The sequence below is a fragment of the Vipera ursinii genome (assembly GCF_947247035.1).
Source record: "Vipera ursinii genome assembly, chromosome: 6".
Taxonomy (NCBI): Eukaryota; Metazoa; Chordata; class Lepidosauria; order Squamata; family Viperidae; genus Vipera; species Vipera ursinii.
The window spans coordinates 67,172,271-67,195,561 of record NC_139515.1 but is presented as its reverse complement, the minus strand read 5'-3'; the positions used below and the strand labels follow the sequence as shown (position 1 = coordinate 67,195,561).

General features: G+C 40.7%; 1 protein-coding gene across 1 annotated transcript in view; it reads left to right on the top strand.

The window, feature by feature from the left end:
- Nucleotides 1–1,003: 1,003 nt before the first annotated feature.
- Nucleotides 1,004–23,291, top strand: part of RFX4 (regulatory factor X4) — a gene marked incomplete at both ends in the record, with an annotated part of 88,161 nt that continues 65,873 nt past the window's right edge. The window contains one exon of the mRNA XM_083365628.1: nucleotides 1,004–1,046. Within this exon, the coding sequence (XP_083221754.1) occupies nucleotides 1,004–1,046 (43 nt within the window). The remainder of the gene's footprint in view (nucleotides 1,047–23,291) is intronic.

The following is a 23,291-nucleotide window of genomic DNA, read 5'->3' as shown; positions in this document are numbered from 1 at the left end:
CATACACATATATACATACCCAGATACATACATACACCTGTGTATAGACCCATCTCTGCGTCCTGCCTATCTCCAAAGCGCCCAGGACAGGAGGCCACCGCCCAAGCCCGGCTCTATTCACTTTTGGGGGGTGGGGGAGAGAGGTTAGTGAACGTTGGGGCCACCTTTGAATATTCTGCCGGGCGTATTTTCGGCAAGTGCCAAGCCACGTCGGGGGAAGACGGAGAGGGCCCGGCGTAGGAAGCCCCCGGAACACCCAGCGAGAGGCGGGGGGGGGGGCAGGGGCTCTTTTCTTCAGAGCAAACGCTCTGGGGGAGGGGCGGGGGCAGCCGGGCCGGAGAAGGAGGGCGAAGTCCGGGTCGATCTCAGCCTGTCCTGAGCCAAACGTGGGCGGTGGGGGGGGCAGGGAAATGGGGCGAAGGGAGTCCGGCTGAGCGGGGAACTTTCACCAAGACCAGCCTTCCCGAAGGGCGAGCGGGGAGGGGGAAGCTGCCGAAAGAAGTGTGGGCTCACTCGCCGAAGAGCTCCGAAGTCTCTCCCCCCCCCTTTGCCGGAGGAGCTCTTTTCTTATTCAAAACAGTGGCACAATGGGGTTCACATTGAGCCTTGCCACATCCCCATCTGACTAGCAGCCATTCATCAGGCTGGCCGGCCTATCAATGACATTTCTCCCATCAGGGCTCCTATAAAATCACGCTTTTTCCCATGAAACATCCGCAAACATTTTGACGGCTCCGACGTTGCCCTGCTGGATTTACTGAGGGTCTTTCTCTCAATCTCTCTCTCTCTCTCTCTTTCTCTCTCTCCCCCCCACCCCTCCCTTCTGGCCTCCCCCATTTCTCTCTCTTCTCTCTCTCTCCAACACACACACACACTCACACACACTCACTCACATACAGACCCCCCTTCCTCCCCCTCGCTCTCGCATGTCCCTCTGAGCCTAGGGGAACTCCCCAAAACGCACCTCGGACGTTGGGGCTCCTGTACTGTCCATGGGATCAGCATGCATTGTGGGTTGCTGCAGGAACCTGACATGGATTCCACAGGTCAGTCCAAGCCGTCGGGGCGGCCCACAACATCCCATGCTCTCGGGAAGGAAGTAGCCGGGAGCAGAGAGGAAATTTGGTGGGGATCCGACCTGTCAGCCTTCTTTTCCTTGGATCCAGGCGGCTCGTGGGGTCCCAAAGCCCGGGCCTCACTCTCCAAGGCTGGGTGGGAAGGATTGGGGGCCACCTTCAACTCTCTTTGCAGGCTTCTAACAGCCCAGGTCGTTTTAAGGGGGAATCTTCTAGGGTGGAGTTTACTTTGAGGTGTCACCAGAATGGAAGTAGTTACAAGGAGAGACGAAACTTTGGGGAAGGGTGGATAACCCGTCTGAGATTCCCTTGCAATTCAAAGGTGATGAAGAGAGAATCTGGAGGCTTTTATTCTCAGGACCAATAACCTCTGCCTGGCTTAGTAGTTGAGGGGCCCAGGTGGGGAACGGGGTGGGGGGGGAGAGGAGGAAGCCATAGGAATGCTTAAGATTATGGGGCTGGAAACCTTGGCCATCACCTTTGCCAGGTTTTGATGCTCCTGTTCTGGAGGAGGAGGAGGAGGAGGAGGAGGAGGAGGAGGAGGAGGAGGAGGAGGAGGAGGAGGAGGGCTAGTTAATTCTTAAGACAAATCTTTACTTCAGATCGTAGGCCTTTGTTGGGATACTGGACCGCTATGAAGCAACTTTCATCAACTTTCATCCAACAAAATTCTGTATTGGAATTAATCTTATTAATTGCTATGGCTCTTAACTAAGTTTAGAATATCAGCTTTATCTCTCTCTTTTTTTTTCATTCGTGTATTTATGATCCCCATCAGCGCAGCCCTTCTTTGACTCCTATTGGATTCTCTGCGCATTCCAGATCTGTTGCTTTAATCTCACCCTGGCTACTCAGTGGCAACTGATCCAGTTCTCAAATCTGGAGCCTTCTCTGGTTGGAGGCACCAGTGAAGCAGCAAGAAGTGACTGTTGCTTTGTTCCCACAGGGACACCCCAAATGAGGTCTGGGTGGGCGGTTAGCTTGCACGAGGCGCTGGATAGGACTCTAGGCGCAGAAGCTGTAAAATCTCAGCAGGTGCTGAGCAAAGGCAAAAGGGGCGGGTGGAGGGAGCTTATCTCTGGAGATGGAGCCAGGGCAACTTTTCTCTCTATTTATTTTAGAACCGTCCTTTCAGGATGTAATTTCTTGGTTTGTCGACTTCTCGAGGCTATCCCATGAAAATCAGTGGAGAAGTTCTACAAGAAGGGATTTGGGGGAAATACAGCATCTCAGTTGCACTGAAATTTGGAAGTTAGATCTAAACGGGCCTTTTGAGAAACCTATAAGGCGGGGGGTGGGGGGTGGGGAAGACCTTGCAATAGTTGAATAGCTATCTGGAAACGTGCCTGGAAATCCATAGGAAGCCAAAGGAAGGGAGATCAAGTGATCCGGTTTGAAGGATCAGACCCCGGCCCTTAACCTCAAAGTCTTCAGAAGTTTCTCCCTACTCTCCACTTCGATATTTTAGAGTGGAAGTTTTAACTCTGTTTGCTCTCGCTCTCCGTTTTGGCGGAACTCTCCCCCCTCAACAAAAAAGCGTGGGGGGAAAGTGCCTTTTTTTTTTGTTTTTTTTAAAAAAAGAGAGCTGAAGGGCGCCCTGGACATCTCGATGAAGAAAATTTACAAGAAAAATATTTCAGGGTGGGGCTGACTGGGAAATGATAAGAGCACCAACCGGCCTGTTGCCGTTAGGATCTGGCCAAAGGAAAAGAATGCCAAAATAATGAAAATCCAAAATCCAAACAAATAAAAATGCCACGAACGAGGGAATCCGAAACTCCAACGTGGTCAGATATGTTACCTATCAGAATTTGAATTTTGAAAACGAAGCGGGGGGGGGGAAGGGGACAGGGGCGGCTGTTGGACTCTTCCCCCCCCCCTTTTAAAAACTGAAACTTTCGCGAAGGCTCTTTCGCTGTGACAAACAGCGCGATGTTCAGGAAAAGGGGCGGTGGGAACGGGGTAAAACCTAGCCCAGGGGTCGGCAACCTTGGCTCTTTTATGACTCGCGGACTTCAACTCCCAGAATTCCCGAGCCAGCTATGCTGGCTCGGGAATTCTGGGAGTTGAAGTCCGCGAGTCATAAAAGAGCCAAGGTTGCCGACCCCTGACCTAGCCAGAGGTGGATAGTGACGGGGGTCGTAGGTCGGCACCTCCGCAGCAGAAGGACCGGGATGCCTCCACCCCCAGCCGGACCGCCGGGCTTTTTGCTGTAAACCCCCAAAGTGGAACAAACCCCAACGCCTTAGAAGGTGATCCATAGCGGTGCAAGTCTGGAGATCCTGAGCCATCATCCCGTCCCTGGGCGATTCCTCCCACGCCGGGGAGCCCACGCCTCGCCACCCTCCAGCCTCTTCCCGACCGGATAACGGGACGCCTCGTTCGCCGGGCCAGGGCGCCACGTCCCCGGCTAGCTGGCAGCGGGATTGATTAAGATAATATTAATCAGGAATCACTTTCCCGACCTTGCTCAACAGATGGCATGGAAAGTGGAGCTTTTGGCTTTGCCCCATTCAGGAACTTTCGCCTCCTTTTCAGAGGACTTAATCCAATTAGGCTTTCTTCAGTTGTTATGTAAAGAATCCTTTTGCATTGGCGGAGAAATATGGCTTCATCGGGGGAGGGGGACGGGGGTGGGAAGGCAGCTCGCTTTAATTTTCTTTCCGGCCGTTCACATCTCTTCTCCAACCTATCCGTGCCTTTAAAACGCTCTTTGGGGAAATCAGTTGGAATCTGAAGGCTTAGTTGCAGTTTGCTGATATCTAGTTTGTATCAAATACTAGGGCGTCTCTAGAGCACTTATAACGCCAGCAAGTAATAGTTAAATTAATTACACATCTGTATAATTAACAAGAACAATTGTTGTTAAGCCATTTTGAGCTAACTCTAACCTCGTTCTGATTTCAATATACATTTCAAACAAGGTTGACTCAGCCAAACGTGGCTAAATCAGTTTAAACCCATGCAACAAGTTGATCTATAAAACGTATTTGCCCAGTTCCGTTAGAGCACAAATTTCCTTTGGTATATGATATATTGGGACACTAAAATCTAAATGTAAATTAAATCGAGAATGTATCACATTAATAGTGTTTAATTTGTAACGGGGTGTGTATCTATGTTTTTATTTTATTTTATAAATAGGAACTGTTGGCAGGCAGGAAACTTAACTCTGATAGTTAGGCAGATCCCTAAATTCAATGTCTACCAAAAAAATTGTGAAAGAAAAAGAAAGTCCTTTCTGTTAAACAGTGATAAGATTAATTAATGGATTAATTGAAGTGGCCAAATTGATAGAAGCAGCCAAACTGGAGGTCCTGACCTGGGATCATTCCAAAGTTTATTTTTAGAATCCAGAAGCCCAGGAAAAGTGATAGAACTTTACTTTTCTCTGTACCTCCCCACTTCAAGACATTGATTTGTTAGAAACAATTTTTTTTAATACACTGCTCAAGAATGTCTGGTGTAGAAGTCAAGGCAAATATCTTAATGCATGTAGGTGATCAAATGCAGTGTCTAAACATCTGCTATTAGGATATACAATAGGAATTCTAGGTATAGAATTAGGCAATGTTCGAAACTGAAATTATTCTTATAACCACCCCTCAATGCTTTAGATATAGATAGTTTACTAACTATATAAACTGTCAGGCCAGCTGACTTTTGGAGACCTCCTGTTAATTTTCTTTTGCAGAGGTCAGCAGGTGTCTATCCCTAAATCCTGTCCAAGTGGCACTTTAGTTTCAGGAAGGGTTCTTGAGTCTCGGGATGAAATTTTTAAAACCACTACCTATTGCTGTACCTTATAATACACACTGGATTAGACTTTGGTGAACCAAGGTTAGCCATTTTATTGTTATTAGCTGCTGACCCCTTTTCTTTTCCTTGTCCTCTCCCAAGCCCCCCACTGCTCTTGCTAAGGAAAAATGTTTGCAGAACCCAGCTAGTTTGGCAGTGATGGTTATTGACTGTCTTTTTCAATGAGAATGAAATGAAGGCATTACCACACAATTTGGAAAAAAACATCCCTTGGATCCTCTTTGTTGTAATTGGATAATGAGAGAAATGGAAAGTGAGCAGTATGTGAGAGGGTTATTTATAATCCAAAATTTGTGAGCTGAATCCCTAAAGACAGAGGAATACCCATTACAAAAGGTCTTAACTGGCTCCTCAGCCCAATATGGTCAGTCAAAGGCTGTTTTCTCACATTCTAATCTAGACCTACGGTATTTTCATTTTAGACCTACCTTTCATGTTTCACTTATGCTTATTGGAGGTTCTATCTTTTTTTAAAAAAATAAAATAAATAAAGACCATAACTTCATTTTTTAAAAAATTGTGGTTAATTTCTGCATTCACTCTTTTAGGAAAGTCTGTGAATTTATTGATATTTGTGGGATTCTTTCCCATTAAGCATTGCAGAGGCTGTTTTACAATGATTGAAGGAAAAGGAAATGCTGGGTGCCTGGTAGAGAGAAAACCAGAAATTCCAGAACTGTTTAACAGTTCTCTACTTAGTGAATGAAACAGAGGATTTGAGAAACCTGTATGACTTTCCAACATAGGAAGATACTTCATAACCTATCCAGTACACATTTTATTCACCAGTCATGATGTCTTGCAATTTATAAATGTGTCTTGGCAACTACAAAAGTTTAGGCTTCAGATAAGCAAGAATGGGCAACTCAAAAGGGTTTTATTTAAATGTCTGCAAGCTGGGCAACAAAAGCTATGTTTGTATAACTTTTTCTTAATCGTATCCATGAAGAACATATTTGGGCGTATCTTTTTCATATTGTGATACTTTTCCCCCACCCCCACCCCCACACCGCCATAGTCTGTGAAGGCAAGGTTATCCAAACTTTTTAAAATCACCATTTCTTATTTGCTCTTTCCTCACTGAACAACAATAAGTTTTCCAATTTCATCTGAGAAAAAAATGAACATTTCTAATCTGTGAGATGTTTGAATCATTCAATAAGATGATAGCATAGATAATGTTTCTCCATCATCCTCTATTCTGAAGGATATCAGTTGTATGTGAAATATATATTTGGCTGTTGAATTCTGTTTACAGAATGCTGAATTTACAGACATGTGTGCAAAATTGGTTCTGTGTCTTCTGATTTCAGATGTAGTAAAGAAAGAAATCAGTGTATTGTTAAAGTTTAACAAGCTTAAGATCCATTATAAGGGAAGGCATGTGATTAAAGAAGTTGCAGTTAAATATATATATAACAACACCATGAGAGGCAATATTGATCACAAATTCTGTTTTGGCTCAAACAACGTTTGGCATTATGCAATTACATTTGGGTATCATAAAGTTCCTGCATACAGAAGGGAGAATGAAGCAATGGATAAAGTGTATTTAGTAAATCATATAAGCTTTACTGTTTGCTTGAAGACAGCATGGTGGTTTTTCACCAATCTTACTAAAGAGAAGGTCTTATTTGTACGAGTCCTCCTAAATCACACTGAAAGCTTCCCATTCATTTTCCTACCTTGAAATAACCTCAGTAGGACTCCAGGACTATGTGTTGGGGAAGGAGGGATATAAATTCTTGTCTATGTTTAGAGAAGTATTATCAAAAGAAGTGGGAGGGAGGAAAGGGACCACAATGTTCTTTGCTTTCTTTCACTCTGAAGCATTTACTCTGTGTGTGTGTCTGTGTCTCTCTGTGTGTGAAGTTATTACTTGCCTTGGACAGATTTAACTGCATGGGTACCAAAGAGCAGAGGGAGAAGCAAACAAGATATAATTGAGAGAAGCATCTGACTCATAAATTGTGAGCGATCCTGATCCCTTTTCACAACAGGCAATAGAGATTCTGTTCCTCACAGAGTTTTTTCATCTTCGGTTGGGTGGAATGAAGCACTGGCCTCCAGCAACTGACTTTGAGTGTAGGAAATAGCAATATGTTGTTAGTTTATAGGTACCCCTTGACTTGCAACCAGTTTCTTAATGAGTATTCAAAGTTCCACTGGTTTCTGGCATTTATTTTTGGTTTTCAGTAAAAAACAAAAAACAAACACCTATTGGGGAAAAGGGATTCAGTTAATGGCTGCTATAAAAACTGTCAAAAAAATCAGATCTGATTATGTGATGCTTTGACTTATGACCATAATTCCAGGCTCAATTACAGTTATATGTTGAAGACTATCTGTAATTGTTCATGGCTGCATTTTTACAAGGAAGCATAGACAGAAGTGGGATATTTAGATTTAAGCATATGCAGTGTGGCTGGGTATGAGTGTTTTATGACTTCACTTGGGTCATGGATATTTTTGCTGTCAATGCTAGGGTGAAAAAGCCAACATTTTTGTTGTTGTTGTCCTAGGCAGAACTGAAATGAAGACTGACTTAATAGTCTGGTTCAGTTAAAACAGCTTCCTAATAACTATAGTGGTATTTAGAATCAATTTAATTGTGATATCATAATGAATTTATTTATTTATTTATTTTATTTATTTTAATTCCATTTATATCCCGCCCTTCTCCGAAGACTCAGGGTGGCTTACAAGCTTAGCAGTAGCCTTCATTCTATGTATATGCCTGCTTATTAGGGCTTTCATACACCCCCCAAGCGGCATTATTACAAAGTCAGCTTAATTGCCCCCAACAATCTGGGTCCTCATTTTACCTACCTCAGAAGGATGGAAGGCTGAGTCAACCTTGAGCCTGGTGGGAATGAAAGTGTAAACTATATAATTCATTTTAGCTGGGGCAGAATCTGGCTTACCAAGCAGAATCAAACCTGGTTAATATTGGGTTTGACTGGGTTTGACTGAGAAATTAAAAGGATCTTGGAAAAATGCAATGGCATGCATCATTTCACCTTGATATTAAAAAAATAAGAGAGTCAACTGAAACCAATCTCAGCTTGAGAATGTTGCTACCTTTACATAATTAAGTTATAAATACTATAAATAGCTTGCAAAGTTTATAATTAATTTATAATTGATATATGTCTATATTAAAATCCTTGTAATAAAATTAATTTATAATTAACTTTGTCTTGGGGACACAGTTAAACAATTTAAATAACTTATTGTATGCAATGGTGTTACTATTGTATTATATACAAAAATACAGTAAAATAACAAGAAAATAAAACATTATTTTGAACAAACTATTTAACACATCTTGTAGAATAAGGTGGGATTTTGAGTTGGTAGAATTTGAGCCATAACACTATAGTAGGTATAGGTATGATAGCGATAATTTCAAAGTCCTTGCATATGAACAATTTTTTTGACATGTAATAAATCATATGCAAAAAATGTAGCCTATTTTGTGTAATTAACTGCTATATTGGGGAAAGGATGTAACATAATCTTCTCATTAATGTAGTATTCCAGGGTGCTTTTTAGGTGTCAAAATCATTTGTTTAATGCTGCTTGAAGAGATACCTTTAAAGTTCTATCAACTCATTCTACTATATAATATACAGAGGGATGGCAAATAGAGTTTGTGTGATGTTTTGGATCTGGTCCAAAGAAATGTTTCAGAGTGTATATGGGCACCAATGTACCCATCTGTACTTCTTTAAAGTGGCTATGTTTTTCTCCTGAGGATCACATAGTTGCTGCAGATTGCTAATTGCCAATCAAAGGCCTGGTAAAGATGCAATTGCTTTAAATAATTGCTCTGAAGAACTTTTTTTTCCTAAATTTCTTCCCAAGTACTGCATAGTCTCAGTGTAAAAATGCCTTGTTAATTTTTGTTGCCATTAATTTTAGATATGAATTGCTTTTCACTTCTTTAAAAACAGAGCTAATGTTTGCTTGAGTGGCTTCACCTGCCTCACTTTTTAATACATAATATGCATCTTTACTTTAGTGCAATGTTTCTCAATCTCAGCAATTTTAAAATGTGTGGACTTCAGATCCCAGAATTCCTCAGCCAGCATCTTCAAATTGCCAAGGTTGAAAATATTTTACTAGCAAAAAGAAAGAGTTTTATGCTCTTTGTGTTGTTGCCTGGCTATGAAAAGGTCCTTAATACTGAAAGAAAGGAGGGTGAAGGTAAGTAACATCTTCAGCGGAGTTTATAACACAACACTGACACTGGCACCCCCTAAACTCCACTGAAGATGTTACCTAGCCTGGTAACGAAACATTTGAAAACCAACCCACCCTCATCTTACACCTGAGCTACAGTTATTTGCCACTATTGCAGGCTGAAAGAAATATTATCTGTGGTAGTAAATATATGATTAAAATTTGGTTTAGTTTAGTTTAAAATGTAATTTTTCATTTGCATTCTCATTCCTATTAACAGTCTGGCATTTTAGATTCTGTGTTGAAACTAATGGGTTGATACTAAACTTAGCACGTAATGACCTACTGTAGCAACGTTGTGGCCCATCATCAGTGCTAGATTTGATTGAAACAAGAATCTTGTTTATACGGGATTGTTTGGAGAGAGATTCAACTGATATTGGTATTCATAGTACATTCCTTGAGTGTTTTTAACTTGCTTTGGTCTTTGACTGTAAGAAACATTGACTTGACTTGATATTGGCATTTGTGGATTTGTATATGAGACAGGAGTGGGTGGCCATACACCAAGTTACTACTACAAGTGCTCTTTAACATCAACTTATTGAATTCCATACAACAAATGTAAAGAATAAAGTCACAGAAAAAAAAATAAAATGTCATATAAATAATTTTGAATTAGTAAAGGATCTACAATTCTGGACTGAAAGAATGTGTCACAATGACTGGGTTGACACAAGGCTGTAGATATCCCAGACCTACAAAAGACCTTTTTTATTGGCGAAGTTGTAGCATTGTTTGGTTAGTTTTAAAACTGTATACATTCAGTTACTGGAGATGGGAAAGCATGTTTTTGGTTTAACTCAGTGAGTGAGTCAATGTATCTTAGTGCACAAAATATTACTAAAACAATGACTTTGTACAAGTACTACAACCAAGCAATATTTATAGTATTTGACTTTGCCAGAAATAAAGTTTGATATTTTAAAATCTAAGTGGCCGTGGTACTGAATCTCTCTTTCTCTTTCCACCCATTATCTGTCTGTCTGTCTGTCTGTCTGTCTGTCTGTCTGTCTGTCTGTCTGTCTGTCTGTCTGTCTGTCTATCTATCTATCTATCTATCTATCTATCTATCTATCTATCTATCTATCTATCTATCTATCTCCCTTCCCCCCCTCTCACACACAAACATGCACAAACATACACACCTTCCAATCACCTTTCACTCCTGGTGATGTCACTCAGGTGGTTTCATGTGGTGCTAGAACTATTAGCAAGATGCCATAACCACTACACAAAAGTGGCTCTCATATGCATCGATATATAAATATATGCATATGTACAGTGTATATGTGCATATATACATATAAATTTCCAAAACCCTTCTACACAAATCAAAATATTATCTCTAAATCTTACACACATCCGGTAGTCCTTGTGTTTACTGCTCCTTCACATTCCCTCACATACAGAGAAAACTTTACAAGGAAGAGTAAGTACTAGCAGGTTTCCATAGCCACAGCCTTGCTCCTACTAGTGACATCTCCATGGTGATTGCCGAATTTGGGGAGGGGGTGGTATTGTAGAGGGAAACAGTTGCTTGTAATTATGGGAGGGAAGAAGGCAAAATATTATGAGTTTGCAGTTCTGCTTTAAACAGGGATTGGAAGCAGGGGGCACCCGAAGAGTGACTGTGAACATACAACAAAGGAGGAAGGAGGGAACCAAAGGAGCAAAGATCCAATGGAGAGCACGCTTCCCTCCCTCCTCAGACAATACAGAAGGCCCCACTATTGACTGTGAAATGAAACTGTCCAAAAGAGAAGAGAAGAAACCCTGCTGAAGCAGTGCTCAACAAACAATTCTTAATCACTCATTAAGAATGCTGTCCAAACAAGCTTCGGAGAAAGCAGTCTCCATCTTTCTCTTAGCCATTTCAAAGAACGGGATTCGCTTCTGCCAAATTGTAACTGGGGAAGCTCGCTCCTTCCTTCCTTCCTTCCTTCCTTCCTTCCTTCCTTCCTTCCTTCCTTCCTTCCTTCCTTCCTTCCTTCCTTCCCATGGCTCCAGTGGTGGGATTCAAATATGTGAACAACCAGTTCTCTGTGTGGTTGCTGCTTCCAGAAGTCCATTCTGGGCTTGGGCAACAAAAAATTAGCTACCAGTTCTGCCTAAGTGGTGCGAATTGGCTGAATCTCACCACTGCATGGCTCACAGTTGATGTTTTGAAACTCCTTTGATGGAGGTATCTTGATTTCTTGCAATGCTTGCTGTGAGTTTGCTGGGTAACTGAAAAATCTTGAAAAGGACAGGGTGATATAGGGCAAAATAGACACTCAGGTTATAGTCCTGTAGAATTTACCTGATAATTTGATCAAACATTTTGTTTTCTAAATATTAATCTGCTGTGTGCTTTTCTTTGTCAGAGTTGTGTGGCATGCCTCTGATGTCATAACTGCTAATGCACTATGTTCTATTTATTGGTTCTTCCCATGTATCTGTCTAGCTAATGTGGAAATATAATGTTGTACTAGATTGGCTTGGGGATTGTGCTTAAGAGAAGCCTTCAGATAAAAGGGCAATCAACCTGTATTAAATATGAAAATGGTGCTGTTGCTGTTGTACTGAGTTAAGTTCATTTCCAGTTGATCTTCACAGGACGAGTGTAAGTTAGGGTCCATTCATTTATCATGGACAGATCATGCTATATGTTGCAAATATATATGGGTTTACAGCTAATTCAGAATTTAGGACGCAACTTCAGAATTGAAAGAAAACTTCTGGAATGTTAAAAGTATTGTGCTTAGCAATTAAGGAATTTCTAAGACTTGATTCCTTAAGGGTATTAGGCATTGTTCATATTGAACAAGGATGGCAATCCATAATCATGTGCACAGAAATTTCAGAGTTGTATGTTCATGAAATCATACACCAAATTACTTCATATATTCACTTGTTTGGTTTTGGCTTAATGTTCAGCTACTGTTGTTTGTAAACAAAGGCTTGTGCTTTTGCATGCATTGATTTAATTAACCATGCTCACACAAAATATGATTTAGTGGAATGTGTGAACCTGATCATATTCCTTTAGCTTTCCCAACTGTAAAAATTGGAGAAACCAGTACAGATTCAGTGTTAGTGAAACCACGTATTGTTCAGCACTTGTGCACCTATCCTTGGTGCACTGTGTATGTGTGTGTGTGAAACTATCTTTACACCAATTAGCAAGTGCTGCTTGTTGCTGGTTTTTCCGGGCACCTCCGCATGGTCACATTATCAAAATTCAGATGCTTGACAACTGACTCATATTGATGATGGTGGCAAGAAAGGTTGTAAAATGGGGAAAAACTCACTTAACAATTTCATATTTAACAACAGAAATTTTTGGGCTCAATTGTAGTAAATCTAGGAATACCTTATACTGGTTATTTGGTCCTGTTTTATAGGGTATTTAATCAATATTATCTGCTCAGATTTGTTCCAGCAGCATGGGCAGCTATATACATCTAACAAAATACAAAATCTTTCACTATTTCATTTTTATAAGCATCAAAGAATGAACACAATCTGATAAAAAAAATTCTGTTAATAAAATATATGTATTTTGTTAACATCAGTAATTCCTTTTACTTAAGAATTTAGCAAATGTTTATTCCTGGTGCTGTTTTTAATATGATATACCATAACTTTGTTTTATAGATAAAGTTCCCATTATCAGAAGCAACATTTGCAAAGGCAACGAAGAGTTAGCTTGTGACTGATGGTTTTGTGTGACTCATAGTCACAAACTGTCATTTGTTTGGCTCTGCTGACGCTTGTTGAGGTTCATATATAACAGGGGTGTCAAACTCAATTTCATTGAGGGCCACATCAGCATTGCGGTTGCCCTCAGGGGGCCGGGTGAGTATGGCCAGGGTGGGCATGGCCTACTGGGTGGGCATGGCTAGAGTGCGTATGGCCTACTGGGTGGGCATGGCCAGCTCTACATCGTTCGCATCAAGGGTGCCTATGGGGGCCTGGGCAGGAGTGGGACAGATCTGAGGGTCTCTGGCAGAAGGAGGGTCTCTGAGCTGGGGCCAAGGCAGTGGGGGCCGTTCCCTCACTGTTTCCAGGATGGCTTTGCGGGCCACATGAAACCACTTTGCTGGCTGGATGCGGCCTTGTGATTGACATGTCTGATATATAACCTTAAGACTTATTTAGTATTGTCTGAATGCCATTGTGGCTTATACATAGCAGAAGGTATAAATCCAGGGAACTGGTTTTGTCACCAGATCATGGCTTAGTGTACTATTTGAACTTGGCTGCAGACACCTCTAGTTGGCACCTTGGCAGTTAAAGGGCTAGTCTGTCCAGACTTGTGATAAATATTTTAATATGTTTTTAGAGGATTTAAAAATGATTTGGCCCCTGATAATCTATTTAACAAAAACATCATCATCAATAAATTGGGCTTTGTTCCCTCAACTCCATTCTATTTTATCAGCAAGTTGCTGGCAATGGGAATATAACTTGAAATATTGTGGAATAGGACTTAATAGAGTATTAGGACAATTACCTTGAAACCTGACAATATCATATGGATGTCTGCCTCGTATAAACTGATGACTAGGGAGATTACTTATCTTGACCTGAAAAATAGCAAAATAGAAACAGAATTTCATTTCTGGAATAAGATCAGCAGCGTCTATAGAAAAGACATAGCCCAGCCCAGCCCCCGCTTCCCCAAGGGGGGCACCTGGCCACACTTACCTCCTCCTTGAGGCTGCTGCTGTTGTGCTCACTCTCCTTGGGGGACGGCAAAACTGCTCTGGTGGATGATGCTTTGGGGCTTGCCCTGATCTCATCTTCCTCCACTGGAGACTACTGGATTCCTCCTCTCAACGTTGCCTGGCCCCCCACAGGCATCCCTAGACCTGAGCAACATTGAGTTGGCCACTTCAAGCTGGCCACGCCCACCCAGTCACACCCACCAGGACCTTTGAGGGAAACTATAATGCTGATATGACCCTCAATGAAATTGAATTTGATACCCCTGGCCTAGCACATCAGTTTCCTTTTTTTCATTCTGATCACTGATCATGACATTTTTCCGTTTTTTAAATGTTCATTAGAGTTTTGTGCTGTTACAAAGTGAAACATTATTAACATTTTGAGTTTTTCATTTCCCCCACCTTTTAAAAGAAATCATTTCAGGAAAAATGTATTACACCAGTTGAGTACGTTCTCAGTTAAGAGCACCGTTTTTCAAATTCAACAACTTTAAGATAAGTGGACTTTAACTTCTAGAATTCTCCAACTTCTATCAGCTTCTTAAGGCTACAATAAACAGCTGCTTGGAAGTAAGCCTTCCATTGCTTGGAAATCAATGACCCTTCTTTTAAGTAAGCTCCTTCATAAGGTTGCAATGTAAGTGTTTTATTCATGTTAGAAATGTTGAGATTGGACAAAGAGGTGAAACTTCATTTTCATAAATCAAAATTCTTACCAAATTATAGGCATTGCATATACAGCATTATAGATGAAGCCAACTTTATTGGAGCCTAATGTATTGTGGGAACAAATCTCATGTAGCTAATTTATGGTCAGTGTGATAGAAACCCAGAAAATACAATTACCTGAAGAAACAATTGCAAATGTACATCACAGAATGCTTCTTATTTCTTTCAAAAAATGGAGAAAAGCACTATAAAAGCACTATTTCTACAGTATGTTCTCCAACCTGATGAGCCCAGATGTGCTGGAATTTAAATTTCCACAATTCCTGTAGATCATGTTGATTGAGTATATAGTCTTTTCTTACAATCTAGGGTACACTGAGTTGTGAAATAATAAGAATAATTGCAGTTTATTTAAAAGGACTCTTTAATGTTATGTTCTGATTTTCCTGAAATTTTCCAAGTAAGAGCTAGTCCTGAGGAGGGAAGGATATAGGTAGTCCTCAACTTACAACAGTTAATTTAATAAACATTCAAAGTTACAATGGCCCTGAAAAAAGTGACTTATGACCATATTTCACACTTACCACCATAGGTCACCCCAAAGGTTATATGATCAAAATGCAGATGCTTGGCAACTGGTTCATATTTATGACAGTTGCAGTGCCCTGAGATCATGTGATCACCTTTTGTGACCTTCTGACAAGCAAAGTCAGTGGAGAGGCCAGATTCACTTAATAACTGTGTTTCTAGCTTAACTGCAGTGATTCACCTAACAAATGTGTCAAAAAAGGCCATAAAATGGGGCAAAATTCACTTAACAACTGTCACACTTAGCAACAGAAATTTTGGGCTCAATTGTGGCCGTAAGTTGAGACTACTTGTACTGAAAAGAAATTGTGATCCAGTAGTGCAGCATGTGTGTTGTGTGTAGAAGATCTTGGGTTCAATCAATAGCAGCTTCATTCTGTGCTGTGTGTTTGTATATAGACTGAGGGAGTTGAATATTTGCCTAAGGCCATTGAGTTGGTGGTTGAGACAAATAATCCATACTTCTTTAGTTTATACATTTGCACCATTATAGTTATAACTTGGACTTATACCAAATAGACTTGCTTATTCAACACACTTAATACTGAACTCAGTTTGACAATTACATTTATATTCATATAAGGTGTTATTCCCACAAAAGATAACAACGCCTTTAAATTTACCTCAACTCCGGATTACTTCACAGACATCAGCAATAATAATTTTTCCTCTGTGACTTTTTCAAGCATGCTTAAAATAAACATTCTTAGCCTAGCAAATGATCATGGTATTTCCCATAGTCTTTATTCATATACAAATCAAGTCCAATTCTACCTAATTTTTTTCCAGCACGCCCAAGATGGTACTGCAACTTGAATTGAACAAATTATTGTATGATTTAATTCATGGTCTGGTTCATGCAATATACTTATTTATTTATTTATTTAATTTAATTTGTATACCGCCCTTCTCCCGAAGGACTCAGGGCGGTGAACAGGGCAATAAATACTAAAATATAAAGATACAAAAATTAAGAAAAGATTAAACATAATGCCTTATGCAATACAACAATAAATTACAATACATTAAAAACAATAATAAAACCCAAACCCATCAAACCAGGCCGGCTTGTTCAAACAAATAGGTCTTTAGATCACGTCGGAAGGAGTGAAGGTCGGGAGCCATCCGGAGCTCAACCAGTAAACAGTTCCACAAATCTGGCACACCCACAGAGAAGGCCCTCCCCCTGGGGGGTCACCAGTCGGCATTCTCTGACCGGTGGCACCCTGAGGAGGCCCTCTCTGTGGGAGCGCACTGGGCGGAGGGAAGTTGATGCCGGCCGCAGGTGCTCCCTAAGGTACTCCGGACCCATGCCATGTAGGGCTTTAAAGGTCATTACCAGCACCTTGAATCTCACCCGGAAGACAACTGGGAGCCAATGCAGCTCACGGAGCAAAGGTGTAACACGGGAGTATCGGGAGACTCCCAACATGACTCTCGCAGCTGCATTCTGCACCAGTTGGAGCCTCCAAGTGGTCCTCAAGGGCAGCCCCATGTAGAGAGCGTTGCAGTAGTCTAACTGAGAGGTCATGAGCACATGAGTGACCATACGCAGGGCATCCTGGCCTAGATAGGGCCGCAACTGGCGCACCAGGCGAACCTGGGCGAAGGCCCCCCTAGTCACATTTACTATATGATCTACTAAAGAAAGCTGTGAGTCTAGGAGGACTCCCAAGTTGCGGGCCCTATCTATGGGGGGTAATGACTCACCCCCCCATAGAAAGAGATGGAATACTATGAGTTTCCCAAGATGCCGGTACGCACAGCCACTCAGTCTTGTCAGGGTTGAGCCGAAGCCTGTTCCTCCCCATCCAGACCCGAACCGCCTCCAGGCAACGGGACATCATGTCGAGGGCATCACTTGGGTGGTTTGGGGTTGAAATAAAAAGCTGGGTATCATCAGCATACTGATGATACCCAACTCCAAAACCACGAATGATCTCACCCAGCGGCTTCATATAGATGTTGAACAGGAGAGGCGAGAGGACCGACCCCTGAGGAACTCCGCAAACGAGAGGCCTCGAGGCCGATCTCTGCCCCCCTGCAACACCGACTGCGAGCGTCCCAGGAGATAGGAGGAGAACCACTGAAGAACCATGCCTCCCACTCCCAATCCCCTGAGACGCCACAGCAGGATACCAAGGTCGATGGTATCAAAAGCCGCTGAGAGGTCTAATAGGACTAGGACAGAGGAATATCCCCTGTCCCGAGCCCTCCAGAAATCATTCACCAGAGCGACCAATGCCGTCTCCGTGCTGTACCCGGGCCTGAAACCCGATTGGTACGGGTCTAGATAATCAGCTTCATCCAGGACCAGAGGGAGCTGATGCGCCACCACGCTCTCAACAACTTTCACAAGAAAGCGAAGGTTGGAGACCAGACGAAAGTTGTTTAACACAGCTGGGTCCAAGGCAGGCTTCTTGAGGAGAGGTCTCACCACTGCCTCCTTCAAGATGGTGGGGAAACTACCCTCACTCAAAGATGCAGATATCACTGCCTGGAGCCAGCCTCGTGTCCCCTCCCAAGCCGCATAAACCAGCCAGGAAGGGCACGGGTCCAATAAACACGTGGTGGAGCTTAGGCAATGGCTAGATTCCCTAACAATCTGAACTACAGGCTATGCAGCACATTTTAACTTAAAATGTTATATAAACTTGGCCACCTTTCTTTCAACTCTTGTTTGACATTCAGCAATATACTACTTTTTATTGTATTACTTTCAACCATCCAAAAGCTTGAAGAGAAAATTCCCCAATGTGGTGCCATCAAGCATATTAATACTACTATGCTCAAAGAGTTTGAGACGGTTGTGGCTGAGACATCTCTAAAGCATACCATGACTGTGAAGATTGATCTATTCTATAATAATCTCAGTTTGAGTGTCATATCCTATGTAGCCAAAAGTTCAGCATCCAAAAGCAAAAGATAGACAACAGTAAGCTGAGGAAAACCTGAAAAAAAATTCTAAGGAAAATACATAGAAGGAGATACATTGCTCTTCCTTCAATATAGCTCCATGAAAACTGAACACTTCGGAAGTTCTGGTGTGACTATGAAGACAAAAAAAATGAAATGGGAATATCACAAACAGGAGCACTCTAACTCCAATATTTTATTGCAGAACCGTTTCCTGTTTTCATCCTGTTGTACAAGAGCATTTAATTGCAAATAACATTTCCACACACACACACACACACCACCATCCCTCCATATGTCTGGATGGAAAAATGGCTCCAACACAATATTTTGGCTGACTTGTCTAGCAATTCAAGTTCCACATTTAGGCGATCCAGATACCAAGGACATGAACTTTTTGTTCATAATTCTCTTCCATGAAGCCAAACCCGGTCACAAAGCTATTGCAATACTTCTTTAAGAGACTCACTTATGGGCTATTATTGAATGAATGCATGAATAAGACTGTTGCTTAATGCAATATACTGCATTTATTTTAACAAAAAAACGCCTCATATTCGTATGAACAACAAAGTTTTGTTCATTGTCTGACTATTTCCGCTTGTCTTTCCATTTGCCTGTATTTAACTGTAACTGAAATAGACTACACCATTGCATTTGACCGTAAAATTTAGAGCAGCTGAGTAAACTGTCTATTGGGCTGAAAGCTGGTATAATGGATGTTTTGTGGTTGAACGGAAAGATAAGGGCAAATGCAGTATAACTGGGATAAGTGCAACAATTGAGGATGGCAATCAGTTTTTCAATATTTGGGAGGATCTGTGGGTGTGCAAGGGCATTATATTTTGTTTGATAAAAATTGCTGTAGTGAGAATCTCTTTGTTATATCAGTACCTTCAGCTTACTTCTCTTCCAAATTGGACAATATAATGGATGATGTTATGTATTCCCAGAATGCATTGTCAGCACAGCGGCTAAAACAAAATAGTTTTGTACATTATATAAATAATCTTTAAAAGGGGTGGTGGAAAATGATAGTATTTTGTTACAAGAAGTATTTTTAACAAATATTTAATGAATCTATATTATGTAAGATGTAATCTATATTACATAGGCACAAGGCTAGAAGTCAAGGTAAGTTCAAGTCCCACCTTAGCCAAGAAAGTCAGCTGGGTGACTATGGGCCAGTCACTCTCTCTCAGCCAACCCACCTCACAGGGTTGTTGTGGGGAAAATAGAAGGAGGAAGGTGTGCTGGATATATTTTACTATTTGTAAAAATAGTAAAGGTTGTTGTTGTTAGCTGAGAGTCGTGTCTGACCCATCATGACCCCATGGACAACATTCCTCCAGGCCTTTTAGTCCTCTACCATCTTCTGGAGTCCATTTAAGCTCACGCCTACTGCTTCAGTGACTCCATCCAGCCACCTCATTCTCTGTCATCCCCTTCTTCTCTTGCCCTCAACCTTTCCCAGCATTAGGCTCTTCTCCAGTGAGTCCTTCCTTCTCATTAGGTGGCCAAAGTATTTGAGTTTTAGCTTCAAGATCTGGCCTTCTAAAGAGCAGTCAGGGTTGATCTCCTCTAGGACTGACCAGTTTGATCGCCTTGCAGTCCAAGGGACTCGCAGGAGTCTTCTTCAGCACCACAGTTCAAAGGCTGTAAAGGTAGGAAATAATAAATAAATAAATAAATAAATAAATAAATAAATAAATAAATAAATAAATAAATAAATAAATAAATGATCTAATCTTGTTTTTCTGAAAGTACTATTTTGCTGAAGACAGAAGAAAAAATTAAGAGGATGTAATCACACCTCTCCCTAAAAAGTTGGGTTTTTTTCTGTTTAGCCATTAAACTGTTTAAAATAGGCCACTAAGTAAGGGCATCCAGGATTTTAAAAAAAAAGTTGCTGGGGAAAGTGAATGAGTGAAGCCCTCACTATTTTTACACGCATCTCCTTGTGGAGCCCACTCCCAGTTCAGCTTTCTTAAAATAAATGCCCACCTCTTCTTCCCAGTCCCGAGTCAGTATTTTGCAGGGCAGAAAATAAGATTTGGAATTTTGTGGGCTTCCTTTTGGACGAAATTTAATTTCTGTTTAGGATTATGAATTCAATTGTATTTATTTAACTTTGTATACCTCTTCATCTGGAAAGGCAGAAAGTGGCCAACCACAATAAAAAGTAAAACCAAAATTACCAGCACACCTTAATAATCACACAATTTAAAATAGATAAAATTATATATATAGTAAATCCATTAAATCTATAAGAGTGCTGCTTTAACACATAATCAGTAGTTCAAAGTTAAGCTATGATTCCAAAACTTACATTTCATGCTATAGCCAATGTGTGCACTTGGAACGGTTCAATTTATGGCCCTTTCATATAGTCACTTGCTGTGTCTTTCTTATCTTCTGCAGCTTTACAGTGCTGGGTAAGTGTCCCTATTTTTCACCTCCTTCTTCCCATATTCTGTGCAATAATTCCTTTAACTAGCCAAAGAGGGGAACAAAAGACAAAATAAATCTAGTTACTTCCAAGTACTTTTCATCTGTAACAAAAATAAATAAATCCTGAGCACTTGCTGGGTAAGAGAAACAACAAACTGTACTCTGACTGTACTTGGTGCAATTGTGAAAATGCTAAGTAGAAGAGAATATTAGGAAGTGGGAATGACTACATATCCTACAGTTCCAGAAGTAAAACTGCCCAAGTGTCTTAGCAGTGTTTAATTCTGGAAAAGGATCTGAACGCCATTGCTGTGTGAGAACATAAGGAGACAACTGGGTCTGGGTTGAAACAGGCCTAGTTTACTATCCTGGGAGCAATAATAAAAGTTGAAACATTCACTATAGTGCAGACAACTAAGGTGTTGCTGGAGGAGACAAGAAAAATGAACACTCACTGGCACTGATAATGTTACCTAGTCAGGTAATGTAACGACTAGGCTCAGAGAGCGCCAAGGACTCCACTGTTCAACCTTGAGCTAGAGATATTCTTTTTTTAAAAAAACAGTTCTTCCTTTGATACATTACCATCACAGAAAGAGAGGTTTCCACCAGAAGAGATTCTGGGAAGTCAATTCTATAATTTCCGTTTGTTCGCTGTACTTGATTCAATGTTATACCTGGTTCAAACCATTTTAAAAATTCAAAGGGAGGGTAGTTTTGTTTGAAATTTGCTCTTACAACAATTTTCCACAGCTGCTAGTTTTATTAAGTTTTATCAAGAACCAGCTACATACATCTAAACATTAGTAATTGCTATGATTTTTCTCCAAAAGCAATAAGAATAGGTCCATGTACTTGACCAGATTATGTTATTTCATTATTTTCATCAAGATGCCTATATCTGGATGGGCAGTGTCCTTCAGAATGGTCCATTCAAAATTGCTCTAAAAACCCAACAACAATAAATGGTTTTGAATAACAAAAGAGAAGTGGGGGTTCCATTAATGGCAAAGTTTTGGCTGACAGTTGTGTGTCCAGGCTCTGCAAACACTGACTCTTACTTATCTTCCATGCAGCCAAAATCATACATAGGCCTCTCATAATCTGAATTTTAAAATAAAAATGGTAGGGCATAAAAGCAGCAAAATTCTTTTGGTGCTGGGTGGCAATTTAGGGAGCTGAATTTTAATCAGATGAGTGGCACAGTCTGGTCACCTCTCAAGCGCTCTCTCTTTGTTGGATCATTTCCACCCTGAGCTCAGTACACAAACCATCTATTGAGCAACTTGCATTCAGTGGCAAGGATTATTCAAGACTAGATGCTTGTTTTGTTAAGTCTAAGGCAAAAGCGTAAGAAGATTCTCTTCTTTCCTTTTTTCTGTTTTCTAGGCTGTCTTGCACTTCCCTCGGAGAAAAAACGAGCCCCATAGTTAAAGAAATGTTAGCACAGGATCTTTCCAAAGGACACTGAATGTTGGAGGGGAGAATTTGAACAAAAGATGGGTAGTTTGCACTTTAATTCTTTATATATAGACATATATACATATACGTATACGTATACGTATATGTATATGTATATGTATATGTATATGTATATGTATATGTATATGTATATGTATATGTATATGTATATGTATATGTATATGTATATGTATATGTATAAAAGATGGAGAAACTGTAGGTTTCCTAGAAAAGATGGAACATATCCAGATGACAGATGCTTTGTGTGATAAGCCATTGTGTAGCTATACAACACCAATAGCAATGCATTTTTATTGAGTAACAGATGCGGAAAATACAGTGATGTCTCAAGGCCCCAGTCAACCCAGGTACTTGAAATAGAAATTCCTATAAGTATTTTTTTAAATTTTATTTTAATCCCATTTATATCCCGCCCTTCTATTTGTTGTCCTTTTGTGACAAAATTTGCTGTCTGGCACAACCATCCCTCTGAGCCTAGAGACAAGCACAAGAATAGGTTTGTTGCTGTGCTGAATACAAGTTGGGCTAAACTGCCTTCTTTTCTGCTTATTGCATAGAGGCAGATAGGATGGTGGGTCACCTCTACAAAGAAGAAAAGGGGGCAGCTCATTTACGGTGCCACAGAAGGGCAGAGCAAAGGTTTCCTTCGTTATTCCTATATTTTTTTAATTCTTCTAGTCATTGTTTTTTTAGGCTTGCAGTTGATTTTAAAAGTTTCTCACCATCTTGCATACATCATTTTGTGTATGCTTCTGATATACCCAGGCTGTATGCATTTTTTTCCCATATAAGCAAATTTCTCTGTCATGTGTTTTTCCATGCATTTCTTTCATGAATACAGGTAGTCCTCAACTTACAACAGTTCATTTAGTGACCATTCAAACTTGCAACAGCAGTTAAAAAAAGTGACTTATGACCATTTTTCGCACGGCCATTGCAGCATCCCCATGATGATGTCATCAAAATTCAGATGCTTGGTAACTGGTTCAGATTTTTGACAGTTGCAGTGTCCTGGGATCATGTGATCCGCTTTTGTGATCTTCTGATAAGCAAAGTCAATGGGGAAGCCAGGTTCGCTTTACAGCCATGCTACTAACTTAATAACTACAATAATTCATTTAACAACTGTGGCAAGAAAAGTCATAAATTGGGGCAAAACTCAGTTAAGAAATGTTTCACTTAGGCTCACCTATGGATTACCTGTATATAGATTTTTGTGAGTCCTTCTTTAATATAAACACATATTTCACAACTTTTGATTGCAAAATTAAGAAACATTCAATGAAAACATCACCATATATTAGTTTACATATTTCAAATCAGAGAAGCGTGC